General features: G+C 37.9%; 1 protein-coding gene across 21 annotated transcripts in view; it reads right to left on the reverse strand.

The window, feature by feature from the left end:
• nbeaa (neurobeachin a) overlaps window positions 1-22,361 on the reverse strand; it is a 102,227-nt gene that overhangs the window by 19,707 nt on the left and 60,159 nt on the right. For 11 of the 21 annotated variants that reach the window (XM_044140050.1, XM_044140063.1, XM_044140061.1 and 8 more), the window contains exons 14-33: window positions 16,278-16,357; window positions 15,915-15,977; window positions 15,403-15,500; window positions 13,637-13,729; window positions 11,492-11,600; window positions 11,278-11,359; window positions 10,964-11,087; window positions 10,634-10,826; window positions 8,624-9,313; window positions 8,076-8,525; window positions 7,233-7,450; window positions 6,962-7,115; window positions 6,458-6,481; window positions 5,437-5,520; window positions 4,577-4,757; window positions 3,262-3,386; window positions 3,095-3,163; window positions 2,814-2,982; window positions 2,130-2,515; window positions 1,440-1,576 (exon numbers count right to left, since the gene is read on the reverse strand). In XM_044140050.1, the coding sequence (XP_043995985.1) occupies window positions 1,440-1,576; window positions 2,130-2,515; window positions 2,814-2,982; window positions 3,095-3,163; window positions 3,262-3,386; window positions 4,577-4,757; window positions 5,437-5,520; window positions 6,458-6,481; window positions 6,962-7,115; window positions 7,233-7,450; window positions 8,076-8,525; window positions 8,624-9,313; window positions 10,634-10,826; window positions 10,964-11,087; window positions 11,278-11,359; window positions 11,492-11,600; window positions 13,637-13,729; window positions 15,403-15,500; window positions 15,915-15,977; window positions 16,278-16,357 (3,529 nt within the window). The remainder of the gene's footprint in view (window positions 1-1,439; window positions 1,577-2,129; window positions 2,516-2,813; window positions 2,983-3,094; window positions 3,164-3,261; window positions 3,387-4,576; window positions 4,758-5,436; window positions 5,521-6,457; window positions 6,482-6,961; window positions 7,116-7,232; window positions 7,451-8,075; window positions 8,526-8,623; window positions 9,314-10,633; window positions 10,827-10,963; window positions 11,088-11,277; window positions 11,360-11,491; window positions 11,601-13,636; window positions 13,730-15,402; window positions 15,501-15,914; window positions 15,978-16,277; window positions 16,358-22,361) is intronic. The other 10 variants (XM_044140065.1, XM_044140067.1, XM_044140066.1 and 7 more) reach the window with 5 other exon arrangements.

Genomic DNA, 22,361 nt, shown 5'->3' on the forward strand with positions numbered 1-22,361 from the left:
GCTGGGATTTGTTGTGAAATTGCGCCTTATAAATAAACTGAACTGATGTGAAACACTGACTCTAGTGCCTGCAATGCTAAAATAAAGTGACGGGTAACTTTGGTCCTCATTGAGGTCACCATGGCATCTGATGTAGGTAGCCTAGCAACAGGGAGAGCAGGTATCTAACAGTTTGAAGTCAATCAATAACTGCATCTTTGAATATTTATAACAGTTTATTGTACTTATGTTTCTAAATATAAAGACTCAGAAAATTTTCTCTTTGTTTTTGTATAAAATAATGTTCTACAATACAGATCAGAACAACATTTTCAGATTTGGGGTGTAGGATTAGAATATTAGAAAACACAGAATTATTCAATTAATATAAATAAGCAAAAATATTTTAATGTTTATGAATAAATTTCTCCATTATATACAAGAGAAGTTGAATCTTAATGGGTCTACATGGTTGAATAAGCAATATTTTACAAAGGCTTGGACTTGCAACTTAGACCTCAAACATAAGAAAATATAGTAAAAATATATATAGCAAAAATAATTTACAGTGTTAGGTAAAAATCTGTAAAAATCTTGAAATAATCTAATCCTTTGTACAGCAGACTGTACAACGTATTAACAGTGGAGATACAAAATAATTGTGGCATTGGGAATTTTACAAAAGCAGTTATTTTAAAATGTATATTTTTTCCTCATATTTAATAAATGTGCTCAAATAAAATGTTGGATTTTTCAAAAATCAAAAACAGAGGAAAAAAATGGGTCTTATTTGCAATATTGTGTGTGTATATTATATCAATTCACATATTTTTAGACTAAAACAAAAACCTCTCTAGTCATAGCAATTTTACATTTTTTTGTAATTTATACAAGCTCATGTGCTTGATCCATGAAGCTGGTCTGACCTACAGAGGCTTTAGAAATGATGCAGACATCTCAGGGAGATGGATATAGATCATCTTCTATTAATAATGCATACTGTATTCAATCAATGGCTTTGCTCACAGAGGACAAGACAGGATCAAGAGACTAAATGATGGAGAGGAAATTTACGTAGCTAGTCACTTTTCAGAAAGAAACTGATGCGAGTCTTAACTAAACAAAACACGGACGAGAGTAAACACTATCATTTAGCACTCTTTAAATAGTTAGAAACGCTGTTTTTATTTTTAAATAAAGTTACCAGTTAAACTAATCAAGTTAAAATCATGTTTTTAGATTTCTACGTATTTATTTGAGTTACAATAAAACAAAAAATAAATTACTTCTAATGAAAACTTTTTTCACATTCTAAACAAAACATCTGGATCCAGTTTTAGCAGTAGAACAGTGGTCTATATCAACATTGACTGTAATAATTGATCAGCTGATGGATGTGTTTAGCTCAATGCTAACAAGTCAATATCTTTCTCTGCAGTTCCCCCTGTAAATATGCTGACCTGTCGAAGGAGTGGAACTGCATGGGCAGCATGGGATGCGTCTTCAGAGCGGGGTCCGGGTGGTAGGGCGTCGGCCCGGACTCCTGACCCAACTCCGTGCCATCAATGGGAGCCGCCACCAAGCTCTTCAGGATCTCCTGCGTTTCAGGGAGAAAAGCAAATCATTACACTCTGGTTTAAGTGTAGGCTTCCGTGTCACAGAGAAAAATGACTACACAACGAAGGAAGGTTTAGACTTTGAATGTCCAGCTGGAGAAATTCACAGGGTTATTCAGACTCAGATAAATTTCAGGCAGCATTTTAAAAGATTTGGACAATATTTTTAATGCATCAGTTGTACCTGCATAATTGATGCAAGCTAAAAGTAACTAAACCATATCTAAAAATGCCTCACAGTAAATAGAGGTTATTTTCCTGGAATGTTGTATTCGGTTTATGTTAAACATGCCTTGTATTGTGGTGTCCAGATGTTTTAACTTAAGGTAAATTTGTCCAAAATCCAATATTCTAGAAATCCTGGTCTTTTGTCTACATTGGTGCAAACTTTATCCTGACTTTCATATATTTCTTAGAGTTCACCAGAAATTTTATTTGTCTAATTAAACTGATTTCTTGTGAAATATCCACATGTCCAAACATGTCAGGACCCACAAGTTTTCGTAGGGTGCCCTAATTTTTTAAGATGCTCACCTTAACATTGATGCCTTTGTTTGTTTGGCTGATGCTAGAAATAGATGAAGGTGGCGCTTGGCTCGAGTTCGGAGTGGATCTGGGATCGTGGGGAGAATCCAGAAGGCTCTCCTGCGACCTCCGGACGTCAGATGACAGACTGCATAGCAGATCTGTCCCTCCACTTCCCCCTCCACTGTTGTCTCTGTCTCGATCTCTGTCTGTCTCTCTCCCCACCAGGCCCAAACCAAGCCCACCGAGGCCCACCTCGGAGCCGTTCAGGGACCCAGCCACGTGTCCTTCTTCTCCAATGCCAGAATCCGTGTGGGGGAGGCCTGCCAGAGGAGAGTCATCTACTGGGGTAGGGGTCTGCTTGTCGCGGTCAGAGAAGGCTGTGGATGGGTGCTCTGTTATGATGAGAAAGAAAGAAATAAAATATTATTTTGTTTATTTAACATGCACTTATATATATGGCCAAATATAACCATCGTTTAAATTCAGACACCAAAAGAAATCTATGGATATCGTTTCTTGAAAACTGTTTTTTGTGCCTCCTTTCTGTTTTATTTGAAATGTTTATCTCCCTGTTCAACTATTGTTGCTTAGCTGCAGTCTGTATTTTCTCCACTCCAGGGTAAAAATGATGAGTCACAAGTTACTGTATGATATAAATAATTCTGAACCAGAGGAAAAAGAAAAAATCACCTGTACTGGTTGGGGAGTTTATCTCGTGGCGGATGCTTCTCCCAGACAAGCTGGTGGACCGGCCAATCTCTCTCTGCGGTTCCAGAATATCTCGGTACTTTGACACCATGAGAACTGAGATGAAGTATACGACTGCCAGTGCCAAAAACTGAGCCTGCTTACTGTCATCCTGCAATAAAACAACACAAACATAAAAAAAAAAAAACATTATATTGCAAGCACAGTGGGATATGTTTCCTTGGTGTTGCAACACAAATAAATTCACCAACAGGAATGCTCACCACATCTCTGAAAACTACAGCTCGAAGACGATTGATGTCCACGTCCTGAAGGAGTCTGTCTGGATCCTGCTACAAATATAAGTCATAAAATTGTTGGGTCATTGGATGTTAGTGTGCTAGCTTTCAAGTGCAACAGGATGTGAATGTCATGAATGTGTGTTAGGTACCTTAGTAGCAGTGGAGGCACTGTGGAGGCTGTCCTGCGACTTGCTGCTGGTTAATGAAGACTTGCAACTTCGATCTCTTTGTCTTTGTCTGCACTCTAGGCAGTTTCTAACGGCCACACAACACACTGAAGGGAACATGGAGGAAACAGGAATTTTCAGAATCAGTGACATGTTTAAGATGAAGTCTGAAAAAGCACAAAGAAATCAGAAGCTATCTTCTTCTGTTTTTCTCCATGCTAGAATCAGTTAAAATCAGTATTGGAAGCTTAAAGATATATATAGTATATATAGTACATATATGTAAAAAGAAAATCTCAAATCAGTATTAAAATCGTAATTAATGGGTCGCTTTTTATCAAATATTTTCACTTAATAAAGTCATCTTTAACGAGCCCTTTCCAGGTTACAAAATAACATTAAAAGCAGAAATGCACTGCTCTGAATTTTGCGGCCAATTTCCAATCTCTTTTTCTTGTATATCTTTGACCTTGCAAGGCCCATTTGCATCAATTTCTCTTTAAGAAGTAAAGCATAAGTATATAATCCAACTTTTTTTTCTTCCCTTCCTGCCATGAACACCTTTTACTTATAGATTCTAGGAGGAGAGGCGACATCATACTGGGTGTGTGGGAGAGGTGTTACTGTAAAACAGGCCTTTACTATTTTAAAGCAAGTAATTTTTGCAGAGTTTACATTTTAACACCTCTAGCCCACCATACATTACTGAAATATCAGCTTCTGGGGGTTTTCGCCATAGAATCTATATCCTTATGCTAACTCTGAGCTTTCCAGGAGGTGGCCAACATTGTCCTATCCAGTACGTTCAGAGGAGCTTTGTTATACTCTGTTTAGCCTTCTTGTCACCTGCTCAAGTCTCATCCCATCTTGCTCTTTTCATAGTGTGAAGCCACCACAAACATGTGTTGTCAAGTTTTAAATAGATTCTCATAAATCTGTGCTTTCTTTGCCTTTATTTATAAAACACGTCAATGATTCTGAAACTAGCTAAGACGTTTTCAGCAAGAAACAACTTCCACAACAAAGAGTTTGCTTACATATGGTAAGTAAATAATCACAAAAAGCCGTTGAAGCTGAAAATCAACACAATTTAGTCAATTTATTTTTTCTGCATTTCTTATAAAAATGTTTTTGCTTTAGTTTCAAAGTTACCTTATGAAACTGGAAATGTTTACAGCACTACTGATACTAAATATGGCAAGCTAAGCAAACCATAAACCTGTAATGATGATGTCTACAGCCATAATGTAGGGGTTATGATTCTGATCAATACTGAATATGTTAGAGCAGCACACACCGAGGCGGAGACACTGCCTCATTAGCCCCCCAGACGACATGTTCTTCTCTGCTTCGATCTCACTGAAGTTCAGTGAGCTGGCAAACACCAGAACGTCCACCATGGCCATCAGACGAGACAGAAAGGTGACAGCCGTCTCTGAAGACATGCCCTGTGTCGCCTCTATGTTCTCCAATTCCGTCTGGATTGGGGAGAAGAAACAAAAACAAACACATTGGAGAGTCAATAATAGTGAATATTTCAGCTATAAACACAGTGAGAAGGAAGCTCTCTCTGCAGATAAGGAGAAACGGTGAAATCATCTTTTTTTTTAATAAAGAATTCGCCTTTGGGAAAGCTGGGCCTTGGATCAGTATGACTAAATCAGTCATGGCTGTTTGTAACAACAAACAGGAAGAGCAACCTTCAGGGTCATGCTGAGAAATCAAGATGATGAAATCTGGCAACATAAAGTGCTCTCCACAATACACAGGATATGAAGCCTGATGACACACAGGTAATGGTAACAATAGGTTTGTGACAGCAGCAGTGTGGTTGTAGTTAACATTGTCACTTGAATTGACCTTGTTCTGTGACCTTTAAGCTGGATCTGTTTTAATCCCAAAGCAGTTATACTGTGATATATAAATACCTATAACCTAATAACAGCACCAAGCGTGTAAACCAAGTGATTGCTTTGCTGTTTCACAGCTTCTGTAAGCAGAGAGCGCAGATCTGTGGGGACAAAGTGCACGCATCTGAAGGCTCATCAGAGCACAGACAGTTGAGGAATAACAGTGACACAGAGTGAGGACAGAAGTGCTTTGGTTGGTGCTCATAGTTCTTCTGGTGATGATGAGAGTCTCAGGCTCGGTACGCACCTCTCCCCCTGCGCCTCCTCCCCCAGGAATGGGGGTCACCTCCTCTCCCTTTGAACCCCTCTGGGGTCCGGCTCCTCCTGCCTTCTTTGGTGTTGATACAAACGGGACATTCTTAGCAAAAGCAAATCTTGAGGACGGTCTAAAACACTCTTGTTCTCTCTCTTATAGAAGAGACACTCTAGTCCAGGTCAGATGTTTACATACAAATCATAAGCACTATGGTCATATTAGGCTTAAATTTTTAATAACTTATTTTAACCATTCTGTCAAAATTCCAGTTGATTCTGAAAATAAAACTTGGGTTCAAAAGTGGTTTTGCTTCTAAATTTTTAAAGTAATTTATGCATGCTGGATTAAATACATGCATACACCTCAACAATTCCTACATTCTCACAATAAGTAGCAAGTTTAATAAAGTATGTTGATGTGTGTTTGGGTTCATTTTCATTTTAACACTAAGTTGTGTCTACGTTTCGACCATCTACTTGATTTATCTTTGTTAAGGCAGAGAACCTGTATGCTTTTGAAGCATACGTAAAATTTGAATACTACATTGCATACAAAAAATACACAATGTGTTCAAACGTATGCACTCAATTCATGCAAAAAACAATTCTACATGCTAAAATGCTGTATTATAATCCAACTCCAGAAGAACAGCTTTTCAAATACACAATTAAAAGTCCAAAATTTATATCACATTCATTTCAATGATGTGTTTATAAATGTCTGACCATTAGAATTTTTCTAATTTGTTTGGGAAAAAAAACTAATTTATTTATTCTTCTTATTGTGTTTCCAGTTTTTCATTTCATAATCAAAAAAGTGTTTTGAAAGAAAAGCATAAAGTCTGACCACAACAAATAATCTAAATTGGAGATTTGATTAGCAGCACAGAAGAACAGCAGGATAAAACACCACGGATGTCTGACACGCATGGGTTAGTGTTGCTCACAATGATAATAAAAATTAAAACATAAAAATTAACAAAGTAGAAAAAGAGGAAGAAACTGTAACTTACAGTGTTGGCACTACTCTTAGAACTCTGCGCATGCAAAACAGACAAAAACAGAGACAAAGAAAGACAAGAAAATACACAAAATACACGCAACACAGAGAGGAAACGAAAGATTAAAATATATAGATGACAGAAAGAAAAAGTTATTTAAATTATAAATCAAACTGTTAATTCAAAGGTTAGAGCAAAGTTGAAATAAAGATCAAAACAGCGTGTTAGATCAAATGTTAAATGCATAAGTTACTAATGATATGAGAAGAATCCATGTTTTTTGAAGAGTTTAATTTTTTCATAAATGCACATATTGTTAAACCAAACAGGATGTTTTACCAATACATTTAAACTTACAAAATTTTGCACTTGTAGTGTTTTATTGCTTATAAACAAACAAGCATAAAGCCGAGGGAAAAGACACGTTTTTATTTATTTTTTTTTCACAAATTCCATGCACATTGAAGAGCTACAATTCTCAGTTCTACCACATGGGGGCAGAGAAGAGCCACTTACGGAGGGGGAGGTGGCGGCCGACAGGAGAGGGAGGATGCCTCCACAGGCAATGATGATGTTGTCCACCATCTGAGAAATGAGGTGGATGGTGTTGTGGACGAAGATGATGTTTTCATTGCTGTTCACGAAATCCATCACTGACTTGGTGGAGTGGCTGAAATAAAAAGGAAAATGAGGGCAAGAAAGTTAACTTGGTGATACAACCGGGGAAAACGTGCAGCTGACCTAATTTTATGCAGCAGACACACACAGCTCACGTGGCCCCACTCACCTCCTCCACACGTGCACGTCCGTCTCCAGCGCAAACAGCAGGTCGGTGAGCAGCCTCTGGTGCATCGGGGACCATTTGAATTCTGGGATCCGGAACATGGTGGTGCGTGGGCCGGGGCTGAACTGACGCCGCTGCTCTTCCGTCATGGGCATTCCCCGGAAGCCCAAGTCGACACGCAGGTCCCGCTCCAGCTGGGCTGCGGTGCGGCCGTGCAGGGCCTGCAAGGTAGAGGACGACTGAAAGGTTAACACTGCGTTTATCCTTTAGGTTAGCACATAAAAACTGTTACGATTACAGTTAATTTAAAGAATCAAAGCTAAACAAGGGAGTGTCTGCTGTTATTTCATAACATGAGTTTCATTTTCTCAGTTCAGGTCAATCAAACTGAGCAGAATAGGGAAGCTGGTTTGCAAAAACTTTCTCAATTCCTTCTCAAATGTCCAAACATAACTAACAGTGTTTGGACTATTTAAAATTTTGTTAACTAATCAATTACATTTGACCCAGACTATTACCCTCAGATGAGAAAAAAGTCTAGCTCTGCTGCTGTCTATATAAAATTCTGACAATATGTAGATTAGAGAAAATCCACAATTAACTGAAACCTGTGCAACCAATTATACTTTTTTTTTATTTATTGAAATATAATCATGCAATCATTTTCCTTAATGATTATACTTTAAGGGCTTAAGTGAATCATTAAGAGCTCACAATTATGATGACATGCAATGAGTGGATGTAAACTTCAAACCAGCAATGTTTGCACTGTAGTTTCACAGAATCACTAGGGATTGTGAGAGCAAAGCAGCCAGGTAATTATGCACCTTGAGAGTTCATACTCACCTGGGTGGTAGTTGTAGTTTGGATCTTTTTTATGTCTTTGTCTTTCCCATCATCTGACCTCTCTGTATCAGAAGTGGTACTGGCTGTGTCTCCCCCGGTCTTCAACCCCGTAGACTCTCCCTCTGGCCCAGATGCTCCCTCCCCCTCTGGGAATTCTGGTCTAGTCGCTCCCTGGAGCTGGTTCTGGCTTTCGGCTTCAGCAATAGAGCTGATGTCAGCCAGAGGACTCTGGATCTTGAATGGTCCATCCTCAGGGAGTTCCCCAGGGGCGTGGCTTTGGGTTTGTGTTAAATCGGAGTCGCAGCTGGTCATGTGGGCCAGCAAGCTGAGGTCATCACTGGCGCTGCTGGTGGAGTGAGCGGGGATGCTTCCTGATGGAGCAGGCTGGTCCGGACTAGGAAGAACAAGGGGATCTGTGGATGCTAGAGCTGGAAGCAGCTTCTCATCAACCTGGTGAAGATAAATTCCAAATTAGTAGCCAGAAAAGGAGAATGAAGCAACACAAAAACTATTTTAATTAATCAGGGAGAGCAATAATGAGATCCTACCTTGCTAAAAAGAAATCCATTGTTGCTTGGAACACTGTCTTTCTCATCAGCTAACGTGATGAGAGGACCCATGTTCCCATCATCCTCCATGCTGACTCTCGACAATCCCAGGCTGGTCCCGATTCCAACCCTTGAGCCTGCCGTGTCATCTTTGGGCGCAAGATTCCCGTTCAGGTTCGGAACAACAGAGCAGTAAGAACTGTCCAAGAGAGAATCCACTTCTACTAGAGGTCCGTTTTCTATTCCTACCCCACCCCCACTGCCTCCCACACTTCCACTCAGGCCCTCTGGAGATAGGTCCAGGTCATCCAGCTTCACCTCAGTGGCTTCTACTTTTTCCGCTTTAATGTCCACCAGGAGGTCATGGACCTCCACTCTCACCCCTGGACCAGCACTCTGCTCCCCTGGCGTCAAAGCTTCACCGTTCGGCCGCTTCACTGAACCTTCAGCAAGAAGGTTGCGAGAGTCCCCGCCTGCCCCTTCACCGTACTCTGCTTCACTTTCAGGGGTCTGCGTCTGAGAGTTGTCATCTATCTCTAGATTCCCGTTAACGACAGGAGCTGGTGTGGCTGAGAGACCGGAGATTGTAGAGACAGACCCTTTCTTTCCTTTCTTCATGTTTTCCTCCTCCTGACGCTGGTACTCTTCATACATCTTAGCTAAGTACTCCTTATGGGCTTCATAGGTCACCTGTGACAGATGGTGGGATATAATTGGAAAGGCGATCAGAAGAGGGGTACTGAAAGCAGCTTCCCTCCACATCCATACTCAAAAGGTAGTCCCAAGGGGAGCTATGGATCATCACAACCAGACAGCATGAACAAAACTGGGACTCCAGTCTCTCGAAGCATTAAGGCCAGAATCCATAAAATCAACTCAATTTTACTTTGAGAACAGGGGAAGATAAAAAAAATTAAAACTTGTGACAGAATCCATGGATTTAAAAACGTATATATAATTGGTATGTTTTTTTTTTCTTTAGAATGTGTGTGTAAACATCTAAGTACCTATTTTTGCTAATAATTTGTGAACCTATTATTACTAATAATAGGTACACAAATGATATTCTGGATCAGTTTTAACCCAAAATAATTTTTAGGTCTTTCTCTAGGTCTTTGGAAAAACTTTCTTCTATCAGTCCAGTCCTTGCGAATAATAGCATATGATAAGCATCTAATTGTAATATACTCAAAAAAGGAGTAAAGCAAATTCCAGCAAAGATCTGATGCTTTCTCCTGCAAAAGATTATCTACTGTCATCCATGTTTTCGGCCAATGGCTTTTAGGGAATTACCTGGTTGGTGTTGTTCTGTCAAACAGGGTGGCTTTGCTATTTTCCAAAGATTCAACCAAACAAATTATTTTTGTGAGCGGCTGCCAAAACTATAATAGTTTCTGTTTAGTGAAACAGAAACCAGGGGTGGCTTAAGCTTTCCTGAACTACCTCTTCAGTTATGATAGTATAGTCTTAAGACTACTGAATTAATAATTTTGTCTACTTGTTTGCAAAGATTGCTGCCATTAACATCATGTTTTTTTATTTTTCTTTGCACAGAAAGTAAGCTCCATCCAGTGCTTCTGTGTTTGACTGTGTCGTAATGCTAAATGAACAACTGACAAAGATATTGTTGCCTTTACTACGTTTTACTTATAATATTTATACAAAGTGATCCGGGTTTTGTTGTTGCCGCTTGGTTAATATAGTTGGTACTCTTAATGTTTTTTATTTCCTATAGAAAGTACTCCTTGTTCAGTGTACTTAAGTTCTTGTTTGCCTCTCTTTTCTGGACACAATCATTGGCAGAGCTGATGATGCCATTAACTGTTCTTTTTTTAATCAAGAATGTGACCATATTGGTTTCCATATAATAGGATATTAATCAGTTTGTCTCTATCTGGGTTGAGATGGCATTTATTTTAAAAAGGAGCTATGTCAGTAAACTAATTCTTATTCAGTTCTGCACAGAAAAAAAATTGGTCAATAAAAGAACACTGAAGTTTCCACTCTTACCTTAGAATGCGCAATGGAGAGAGTATCAACCCAGACCCTCCAGCCTCCCCATTCGTATTTTATAGCATGGTAGAGAAGGATCCTGAAGATGTTGTACACCATTTCCGTTATCTTTTGTTCCTCTGGGTTCTTGGGGTTGATATATCCGAGGGAGAACATCCAGTCCTGCCACACCGAGCACTGCAACAGGCAGCTGACACAAACACAAAAAAAAAAATGTTACATGAGCTCCCATGGCATATGATTTATGGCAAAATAATCATTTGTAAAATAAAATGATCAGTTATGAGGTGGAATAAATTCAAGAAACTTGATTTGCTTTGGTTTTACCGTCGGTTTTCACGGCTGTTGCTGAAGAGTTTAATCATGTCAGAGAGGAAGAGTCTCCGAACTTCCATCAGCTCAGAACTGGGTGTGGAGTTCTTCAACAGGGTAGCCACTACCTTCAGAATCACTGGCAGAAACAAGAAGGAGTCCATAATAAGGGAGCAGGAAAAACAAGAAACTATGGAGTGATGTGTGAGTGACATCAGTAAGTGGGAGATGGCAGCAGAGCTGATTTTCAATCCAGCCTTTGTTTGTTTGCATTACCAAAAAGAAAAGAATGGCAGATGGAAGCCACGGAGGACTGCTTCATTACTTACTGGGGTTCTGGATCTTGACAGTAGAGTCTGGCTCAGGGTGGGGTTTATGAACCACCTGGGTGCAAACCTGCTCTGTCAGAATCTGCATTGACAAAAGTTTAGCGGATGCCATTTAAACAGCATACAAACCGCTTCTATTCTAGCAAAAATCATAAGAGATTATGTAAATCTGTATGGAAATGTAGCAAAAGGACATGCTGTCACAATTACCTACCTCATACAGCGTGTTGTAGGTGGTGATGGAAACCGTGTTGGTGTGCATCATCAGCCTTTCTCCCAGGAGTGTGAACAGACTGTGTGTGTGCATGATCTCCACCTTCCTCCTGCACAGCAACAGAAAAAAGTATTGAATATTATTTAGGATCATTATAATTATTCCCAACAGTGATTTCCACTGAGAAAAGAAAATATCAGTAGATTGTAAAATTTTACCATGTCATTTTTAGCAGCATCTGAGAACAGCACTGACATATTTGCTAACAAAAAAGCTTTTGGAAACGCGGTTGCTAGTATAAAAATGTATAAAATGAACAGTTTTAAAATTTTGACAATCTGCCAATGCAAAGAGATTGTGATATAATATCAAAACATTGCACTTAGGATTTTATATAAGGAAAATGCTAGACGAACGGCAGAAAAAAAAGCATTCATTAAGCCTGCCTTTTTCTAAAACAAATAGCCACAAGGGGAAATTCATTTTCATCTCTTTTAACTGGCATGAAATTGACTTTCTCCCTTTGTAAATTCTGATAAATTACTTAAAATTAATTGCAAAATATATCAATTACATAAAAACAAGGCATCTTAAATTGTACTGACTGCCACTTTATTAGGAACTTTTTTATTTTTAATGTTTTAGCTGTAGCAGCAAATAAATAGAATAGTATTGTTCAACATGAATGAAAATTGTATATTCACACCAACAAGGTGCCTTTCACTAAGGTGTTAATTGAGATGATGATTCATATTTTTGCATAACAAATTAAGATCTCCAGCTTGTCCAGCCTTCTCATATTCCTTGAACACATTATGATATGCATGATGGGATTTGGATCCTGCAACAACAATTTGGAAACAAATTATTGTTGCATAAAAGTATTTTAATGACTGTCCAGTTCACAGATAAATCCAAAAGATACAATTTAAGATTTTTTTTTTTTTTTCCTTGCCTGCCTGTTTTGAGAAGCACTGTGAATGTAAAACTTACAGTTTTAGCTGTAACATAGCTTTAAAGTGTCAATTTCCATTTAGCCCACACCTAGAATAGTAAGAAGCATCTTGTATTCTTTATTTTTATTCAAGAAAACCTCCTAAATATCTTGCAAAAACCGCAATAGTGTTGCTTTTTTTAGTCGTGCTGATGTAACACTGAATTGGGCTTAAGGGTGGCATGAAATGCTCTTAAATGCTGCAGAAGTATGCGAATAGCAATAAAAATGTGTGGTGGGAGCAGATTTTAAGTAGGTGGGGGACTGATTATGTAGGGCTCAGGTGCAGTCTGGTGTCCCTCTTCATGTTGTGCAGCAAGCGATGTCCATGTCACATGGTCTGACTAAATCCCCCAGCATTCATAGCCCCTCATCAAGATTTCTCCTCCCTCTGAGTGCAGAGACTGTCACAATGAATTTTCCGCCCAGACATGCTGATGAGATCTCCACACAAACATGAACAAATACATTGTATAAAGCTCACTGGAGAGTGAAATGCTGCTGTTCTGGAGTTGCTTTATAGTGTAACAGTGAAAAAACTCAGTTTCTCTGCATTTATGCAATGTTTGTTCTCTTTTGGCGACTGAAACAAACATTCATTTTGTGAATGCTATTAGTATAAGAAAACGACTCAATTTTCCCATTTTGAGTTATCAACTTTCATTTTTGAAACGTTCTCTATTTGGAAATGCTGCCAGCTATTTAGTTAATATAAGGGTCAAATTTTAAAACATCAACAAAGAGACTGATATTTTGGGGCTAACTACACTAATCTTCAACATATCATGATCAGCGAGTTTAAAATCAAAATAAATTAAAAACAATAAAAACGCTTCAGAATTATTTTTGCCTTTTTAAAACAAGTTTCTCTAAACGCATTTTGTAATCTCTGCCCCTAATGTTAACTAATGACCACTCATGTGAGAAAGGATAAAAATAACTATTTTCAGTACTGTTCCCATAATACAATTCATAAATAGAAGTTGGAATTAGCTCAAATTTGTATCAAAAAGTCAAAGCTTATTGAATGTAAAAAAATTGGAGATTGATGCCAAAATTTAGAGTGCTTCATTTCTATCCTAAAATTTCCCTAATCCTTCACTGCCAGGCACAGGAGATGAAAGAAAGCGGATAGAAAATAAAGTACTTACTTGTGACCGAGGTGTTTAAGGAAGTAGCCCAGAACTTTAAGGGCCTGAACTCGTATACTTTCGCTTTTGGAGGCTAGGAGTTTGCAGATCACCCTGTCATAACAAGAAACATACAGGTATTAAACTCTGAAATCCTGTGTATTAAGAGAGAAAAAAGATTATTTCATGTTTTGTATGTAAGGTTACAATTTGCCATCTGAAAACTCCACTATCAGATTCAAATTCTATGATTTTTACAACATTTTTATACAAATCTCAACATATAAGTGGAATGGAATTAAGCAAGTTGGATATTTATGAAAAATTATGCTCCATAAATTATAAATTAAAACAATAATTAGAGTCCTGTAGTTGCCATTGCAGTAAAATGCTATTTCATAGCTTTTTGCACATTTTATACACCATTTCAAACATTAACAACTGGTAATTTCTTCAAATCAAAGTTTGCAATCTGTTATTTTATCTGTTAGGAAGATTTCATAAAAATTGGTGTGTCTAAATACTTAGTTTGGCATCTAAAGAAAAATTCTGTTTAGGAATCACAGGTTCCATTTAAAACCCTGACCTACGAGGATCCAGATGTTAAGACAACAGCAGTATTGCTCTTTCCATTAATCTGTGGTTTCTGACAACAATCAAACTGATCACGAGTTGGGAAAAAAATCTTCTAAACAATCCCCTAAACATATTAATTGAATGCAATTTTTTTTCTCTTAATTATAAAGACTTGGAAATAACACAATCAAATCCCATACTTTTGCAGACTGCACATAAAACACTGGTTGTAAATACAGAAAGAATCAATACCTGAGAACTATTTTCTTGAAAGAGGTATTCATAGAGGACATATAAAAAGACAGTGCAGTTTGCAAATAGCTCTCTAGCAATATGAGTTCCTGTGGCAACCGAAAAGGCATCCAAGCAGAGTTATGCATTGGGAGAATTACCCGCACAGTTGGCCTAACTCTCTCTTTCAGTAATTAGAAGCCTGTGTTCTCCTCAGCATTGTTACTCAGCATGAAAAGATACGTTTGATTACAAGTTAATTTTGCCCCACAAATCCACCACATGAGAAAAGAACATGCCTCCCGATAAGCATATAGGTCACATTAACAGTTAAATCAAAGAACAATGCGTTGTTTTAAATAAAATGCTGAAACCACACTTTGCAAAAAGATGCCATACCTTTTCCCCCACCTATACCTAATTCTCCCAATTATTAACAAAGAAATAATTAGTCTGAAATTAAGTCAGACTAATTATTTTCTGGTTTGCCTGGAATTAGTAAAGCTATTTCTATTTGCTAAGTGTCAGAATAGTGAAAAAAAGAGCATTTTTTTCATACAATTTTTAAAATCTTAAACTTACATACTGTATGGTTATTATAAAACAAATCTCAGCCAAAACATTTGGGAAAATACAGAAGATGATGACAGCTCTCAAAACTTATTTTGGATTAATTTACATTTAATTTAAATGGAGGAACCATTGCAATTTTGCAGTGGGCAAGGATATCAATTGACACTCAAACATCTAACTTTAAAGATTATAAAACCAAAAAAAAGACAAGATATCTGTCATTATTTTGACATTCTGCTAACAGAAGTAAGTTTGGTATCCATTTTCACACAATGCATATTAATATTGGGTTCCGACTCTCTCAAAGTTAGTGAAAGTAATGATAAATGTAAGTAAAAAAAAGATATCAGTATTTAGTGCAGCAACAGATCTTTTTATATGAACATGCATGTGTGGGTTTCACTCACCTGATGCCATTTCTTTGATCAAAAGCGGGGATCATGGATGCCGGGTGCTCAGACATAAGAGCCACCAACAGCTGGAGCACATCGTGGATATTCTCATCCTACGTAGGAAAAAGAAAGCAAAGGTGAACAGGTGAGGCGGCAGCGGAGGAGGAGGGGAATAAAAAGAAAAAGCCCGGAGGGGAGAGATGAATAGAGGGCTAGGAGGACAAAGAGAGTTCCATGGGTGGGCATGGAGGGGGGATTGCGGAGGAGCAGGTGGTATTTCAGAGCAAGAATAGATATAATTGTTACAGAGGAGTACATTCTGTTCAGTCCATTGTTGCGCCATTTTTTATGCTGTCACCGCACTGAAGCTGACTCACACTCCCGCTCATTTAAGTGGACTATAACTTCAGCCCCCAGATTATTGCACATATTTTGCCACCAGCTCTACTCCGGCTCTCACCGTCTCCCTTTGAGTCCCTCTTTTCCCCTGTCTGACTCTAGTTTAATAAAGGAGAAAGCATCTGTACCTCATGCATTGTCAACAAATAGTTGAGGATACTCTGCAACTCGTCCTCCTTCACACCTCGGTCCTAGGAAAGAAAAACAGATTCACAAAAACTTTTCAGTAATCTTCAATTGTTTTTACTTTTTATTAACCTAAGACGATACAGAAGAAGGAACAAAAATCGATATGAATGCACGCACGCATGCACACACTCAAAGGCTGCAGTGCTTCATTGGCGTTGCTCAACTTTAATGCTATTTTCCACATATTTTAGATCAGGCCTCGAACTGCCCGGGAGGAGAAACAACAGAGAACATCAAAGAAGTAAAGTGATTTCCCACAGCTTAAACTATGCCGTGAAGATAATCACATTTTCTCCCTCTACCTTCAATATGAGTTGTTTGAGGAAGAGGAGCATGAAGGCTCTCAGCGAGATGATCTCCTTCTGGGACGGCCGCGGTCCATCTGAGCAAAAAAAAACACACAGACATAAATGAAAAATTGCAATTTTCACCAACAACAACGGCACTTTAAATATGCTTGCAGCTGAGTTTGAGTGAGCCCTTCTGTTTACTGACATTTAGTTTTATTAGGCTTCCTCGAGAGCTGGGGGGAAAACATTCACATGCACTCACTTTCTCTACCTCAGAACTGTAAATCACTGTCATTAACTCCAGTGGCAATTTGGCAATCGAGATATTTTATGCTTGCACTAATCTAACTTATTACAGCAACGATGAAGTCATTTGCACAAAAAAAAATGTGATTGATGGTTGAGTGATCCAAAGCAAACAAGCGCCGTAATCCACTGTGTCTACTTTGTAGCTCTGGCACTCCATCAGTTGTTTGCAGTGAAGGGCTGCTAGGAGGAAGAGCGGGAGCTAAAACCACAAAAGCAGCTGACACACATGGAACACATGCATTTCATTTATCTGAAAGTCCATACCATCTTTGAATTCAGCTTTGTTCCCCTCATAACTCATTCGTTCAGGTCTGATATACCATCATTACCATTAAAACGTGCTTTGACATACACAAAGAGTCGCACACATTCATAACATTTGACAAGTCAAATGGTAAAAAAGGTAAAAGTTAAAAACAGGAGAGAAGTCATCGCTTCAACAATTAGCGTTAGGGGCAACAAGAAGGCTACTGGATCACAGAAAATGTTTTTCTTGAGCCTTCAGGATTACCGTAAAGCTGCTATGACTGAAAATGTTTGCAATCTTTTTAAAAAGCTTGTCACAAGACAGAAATATTTCCAAGCAAGTAAATAGACTGGCAGATGTCAGAGGTTGAAATGCTAACAATGCTAATAGTGCTTTTTGCTACTAAAAGCTGATGGTAGCTGTTAAAAAAATGTCCCCGTCATATTGACTTTATTTCACTAAAATAATGAACTTCCATTTTATTTATCTGGTGCTATGTCTTTCAGTCTTCCATCAACACGTGGTGCAACATTTCCTCAGATCATATTCAGCTGATTTTGCTCATTTGATCTTTTAATGGTCTCACTTTTGCAGAATTAAGCTTCAAATTCCCCATCATTGTACAAATCCTGGACAAATTATATTTGCAAATGAAAAAAAAATCAATGATGAAACCCTCAAAACCTGCCTTCCCATTATCGTTCTAAGAGGCTTTTTTAATTTAATAGAAATCTGTAACTATTTATGATGTCTAACTTGTGTGCATTTGCAAGATGCTTGAAGTGCTTGTCATTTTCTTACTTTTGTACACCACCAGCAAACAGAAATACCACTAAAAACAGTAGTTTGTTGCTGAATAAAATGTTTCATATCCTCCTGCAAAACTGAAACTCCCAATTGACCCTGTGCTGGTGAAAAAAAACTAGCAGAGAAAAGGATGAAGAAGAATATCTGTGTGATACTTCGCCATGCTTTAGTGCCCTTGAATCATATGAGTGTGTGTAGACGCCTGAGCCAGTTCACCTGTTCTTCACAAAGCTAAAAACATGACACTGAAGCGCTCCTTTGTTATCCATCATCTTCACCTGTCAAGCTGTTCCATGGTGCTGGAAATGGTGACAGTGACCATCCATCATAGTTTATGTGGCCGTATGTGAAAGCGAGTATTTGCCTCAGTTTTAGGGTCTTGCATACAGAGAGGACATAAAAAAGGCTTAAATTGGTCTAAATTGCTTCTCGGGGGAAAGTTTAATAACTGTATTTTATTCCTGGAAATTAATTTCCCCGCTTTCATAAGTCCTAATCTGACTTAATAGTTTTGTGGCATAATTGTCACACAAAATTAGATTTTTTTTTTCTCTCTCTCTGACCCAACATGATGCACTGGAGGGTCAAAGAGGTGTATTTTCTTCACAGAGATTACATGTTCTGAGTATTAACCTGAGAAGGTATTAGCACAATTTTGCAGGAAAGGATGAGAGATTCACATCATATACGCAGCATTGAACTTTTTCATACATTTGTCAAAATGTATGGTAAACACAGTAGAAAGTATTTTAATCTCGGTTCTTTTATGAAAGACACAAGAATTCTGTATTTTAATAATGCAAGGAAGAAAAACAACACTATTTCTAATTATTGGAAAAAAATTAAAACCCAAAATTTTGGATTTTGTATTCAGCTCACTGAGTCTATACTTTGCAGTCCCATCTTTTGGTTCAATTATAGCGTTAAGTCTTTTGTAAAACTATCTACTAGCTTTGCACACGATTTACCACTAGCACCTAGTAGCGCCTCTCGACTCAACTCTACACAGTTTGGGTGATTTTTATTACAACTGAGAAACAAATCCCTGAATCTGAAAAGTAGCATGATGAGATATCTGAAACAAACACAATGCAACAATGGGGACAGGGAAGTCTTGTTGAACAGTCTGTTCAGTCAGGGGTTTTTGTAGGAGTCAAACAGCAAATGAGACTCTCTCATGTAATGCAACCTGTGACTTCACCCCCTGGATAATCAGTGAACACAGTCTTCTGATGTTGCATTTTCAGCACCTGTTGAGCACCACAAAGTAATGAAAAGGGGTTGGTGCCACATAACCGGAACCAGTGTAAAATCCAAATAATTGCATAGACCCAAGTCAAGCCGCTAGTGCAAAAAGGCCACTATAATAAGCATGACATTTTTACCAAGTTCTGTCGGGTTCAACAGAAAACACCAGAGAACATGGGTTTAAGTCTGAACTTGAATATGCTTTGTTCTGACCTGCACGATTGTAGCTATGAGTGTAAATTTAGCATTATCCTGTTGAAAGTTGAACCTTCACCCTAGCCTCAAGCTTTTTTACATCCTTTAAAGAGTGTTCTTCCAAGATTGCTTTGCATTTACAACTCTTACCAGCTTCTGTTTTCCTGATGAAAATATGTTTTCCTAAAGCATTGTGTTGTTTCCAACGATTCACCTTAAAAAGGTCAACTAAACCTATGAAACTATAGCTGCACTAGAAACCATACATTATTTCCCTTGCACTTCACAGTTGGGTGTTAAGTTGTGATGGATTATTACCTTAATATTTCCAATAAAATCTATAAAATCAATAAAAATTTTGTGTTTGACAAAAAATAACAAAAGCTCTGGGGGTACACAAATTTGCAAAGCACTGCATACAGTATAATAGCATTATTTAGTGTTTGTATGAACAAACAGCAAACCAACTTGTGAGGCTTTGAAACTTTCCATCTATCCATTTATTTTTAAATATCTACATTTTTTGTTAGAGAGGAGTACCTAGAGTAGCATCCCATAATTAATTAGCTCCATCTGCCCATCTACATGAATGTGTAATAAAAAAGCAGCAAAGAGAGAAAGAGTCTCTCTGAATAAAGACTGGGTTAACGCTTTGTGAGACACTGTCTGGCCAAACAGTACAAGATTTCATCATCGAAGGCACTTAGAGAATCATTAAAGGATCCCGAATGTTTGCAGAAAAAGCTCCTCGCAGGACGAGGTTGAAAGTTAATGCTGGATGGCAGTGATCTTCAGCCCTCAGGCAGCTTCGCATTTAAAACAGATGATTCTGTGGTGGAAACCACTGAAAAATCTTTTCAGATAACAGTTTGTATTTACATTTGTTAAAAGTTAAACTGCTGCTCTTTCTGTTGGGTCTCATATCATTTAGAAAATATGAGGTTGTAAAGTGCACTGCAATTTGATAAACAAAAGTCTGGAGTTCTGTTGGACATGGACAGCAACACCTCAATATCTGCAAGTGTGTCATGTAAGGGCAGTTCTAAGTGGCATCAGTGATAGTAGAAAGAAAGCGTTACTGGAGAAAACCCTTATTTGTCTCTTTGAGGAGGTGCTAGACTGACATCAAGCATGAAGTGGAAATCTTTTCACTTTCAAACCCACAAAAGTTAGTCTCTCGAGTTTCCAACTGCTAAGAGTTTTTGACAACAAGCTGATGTAATACAGTGGTAAACATGATCTGTGTTAACACTTTTAGGATTTTGCAAGCACCAAAGTCAACATTTACATTTACAGTTAAGGCCAGATCCTTAAATCTAAAAATAAATTAGATGAATATGTAAAATGGGGTTTTAATTAATTACTTTAAGCACTTGTTAAACTTAGACTTAGACTTAGACTTAGACAGACTTTATTGTCATTTTGTATGCACAGGGGTGTATACATAACGAAATTTTGTTGCATACGGCTCAGGACAATGTTTTGAGGTTCCACTGAGGTTACTCCAGAATAAATAAAATACAATATAAAATATAAATATAAATATTAAATATTAAATATAAAGTGCCGGAATGACAGTAAAATAGAAGTTATTTAGCTATGTACATGAAGTGGAGACCAGTTTTCGAGTGCAGTCCAGTTAAGAGTTCAGCAGTCTGATGGCAAGTGGGAAAAAGCTGTTTCTGAACCTGGTGGACCTGCACCAGATGCTGCGGAACCTCTTTCCAGAGGGCAGCAGGGAGAACAGTCCATGGTGGGGGTGTGAGGGGTCACTGGTGATGTTTCGGCCTCGGGACATTAAAATAAGAGGCCTGACATAATTGTACCGATTACAACTTTAATGTCTTTTCCAAATATGAAATTCGAAAACAAGTATGAATTTATTGGATTTTACAAAAAAATATTTTTACAAAAATCTTAATAGAATTTTTTTGTTGAGGGCTAAAGAATCTGCTTTGACTTGATGAAGTGAACTCAGGGAAGGTCTAAGAAGAACAATTGTAGAAACTGTGACAAAGTGGAAAAAATTTTTTGAGCTATTTCTAAAAAACAAACAAACATGTAAGTTCACCATCACTTTAGACACTTTATTTCACATGGATGTTAAGCCAGTTGGTCACAGTCTAGAAGAAGACCCATTCTTTCATCCTCAGATTAATAGAAAACTGGGTGGGATGTTCAGTAGCAAGAGAGCAGCCTTTTTTATTTTTATCCAGAGAGAAAAGAGTTTCTAATTTAAGAACCCAATACCAATAATTAGAGTAACATAATGCTGTTGGACTACTTGTTGCTAGTTGTACTGGTGCATGGTGGATATACATTCAGCATTTGTTATCCATGCAGAAATACAAAAGAAAACTAATATAAGCACAAGTGAGAAATAACTGTATTTTATTCTTATGTTTATGCATTTCAGGCAGAAAGCCATGTTGACCAGGATAAAGTTCACCACTGATGGCCATAAAATACAAAGCATTTAAACTCCTCCAAAGCAGAGTTTAAATAAATGACCTCTGAATTATTTGTTGTGTTTGTTGCGGCTTCTTGGCCAGAACCCCCTTGAAAAAGACGTTTTCAATCTCAATGGGTTTTTTATTCTGGTTGAATAAAATAAAATTTAAAAAATGATCCTAGTCATGATAATTATATTGTGTAACTCTATTGAGAATATTTAAGGATGTTGTACATATATCTACATTATAAAGTGAACTATCCGTACAAGGAAGAAAACAATACTACAAAAAAGCTATTCACAAAAACCCAAATTTATGCTAATTTGCTGTGGCCACTTTCTTCTAGCGCTAAATGGCAAGAAATTTAATTATCATATTGACTGAATTCTAACCTATTTGCGAGATTCAAAGCAAACCCCTGTACAAAAGGCACTTGTTCTGTTTATACCCGTAGGAGGGAATTGAATTATTTGCAAAATAAATGGAAAAGGTGCAAATTAATTTTACGTTTCATGAAAGAAATAAAGCCAAGAGGAAAAAAGACTAAAAAAAAACTGTAATACAACAAATGTTAATGTGCAACTTGGAATCAACCTCATTCCCTCAGACTGACACTCAGATGAATCCATTTTTATCCACAAAGCCTGCGGTGAGATCAAAACATCTTCCTATTACTATGTAAATTAGTGCATATCACGCTCTTACAGTACAGTCAAGTGTACGCGCATGTGGTCTGTCAAACCATAACTAGCAGCTTTTGCCGTTGAATGGCAGTGAGTATGTGTCTGAGACTAATTGCTGCTGCGCTGTTATCAGCGCTCCTTTATGGGGCTAAAT

The sequence above is a fragment of the Gambusia affinis genome, linkage group LG15 (genome assembly GCF_019740435.1).
Source record: "Gambusia affinis linkage group LG15, SWU_Gaff_1.0, whole genome shotgun sequence".
NCBI classification, from domain to species: Eukaryota; Metazoa; Chordata; class Actinopteri; order Cyprinodontiformes; family Poeciliidae; genus Gambusia; species Gambusia affinis.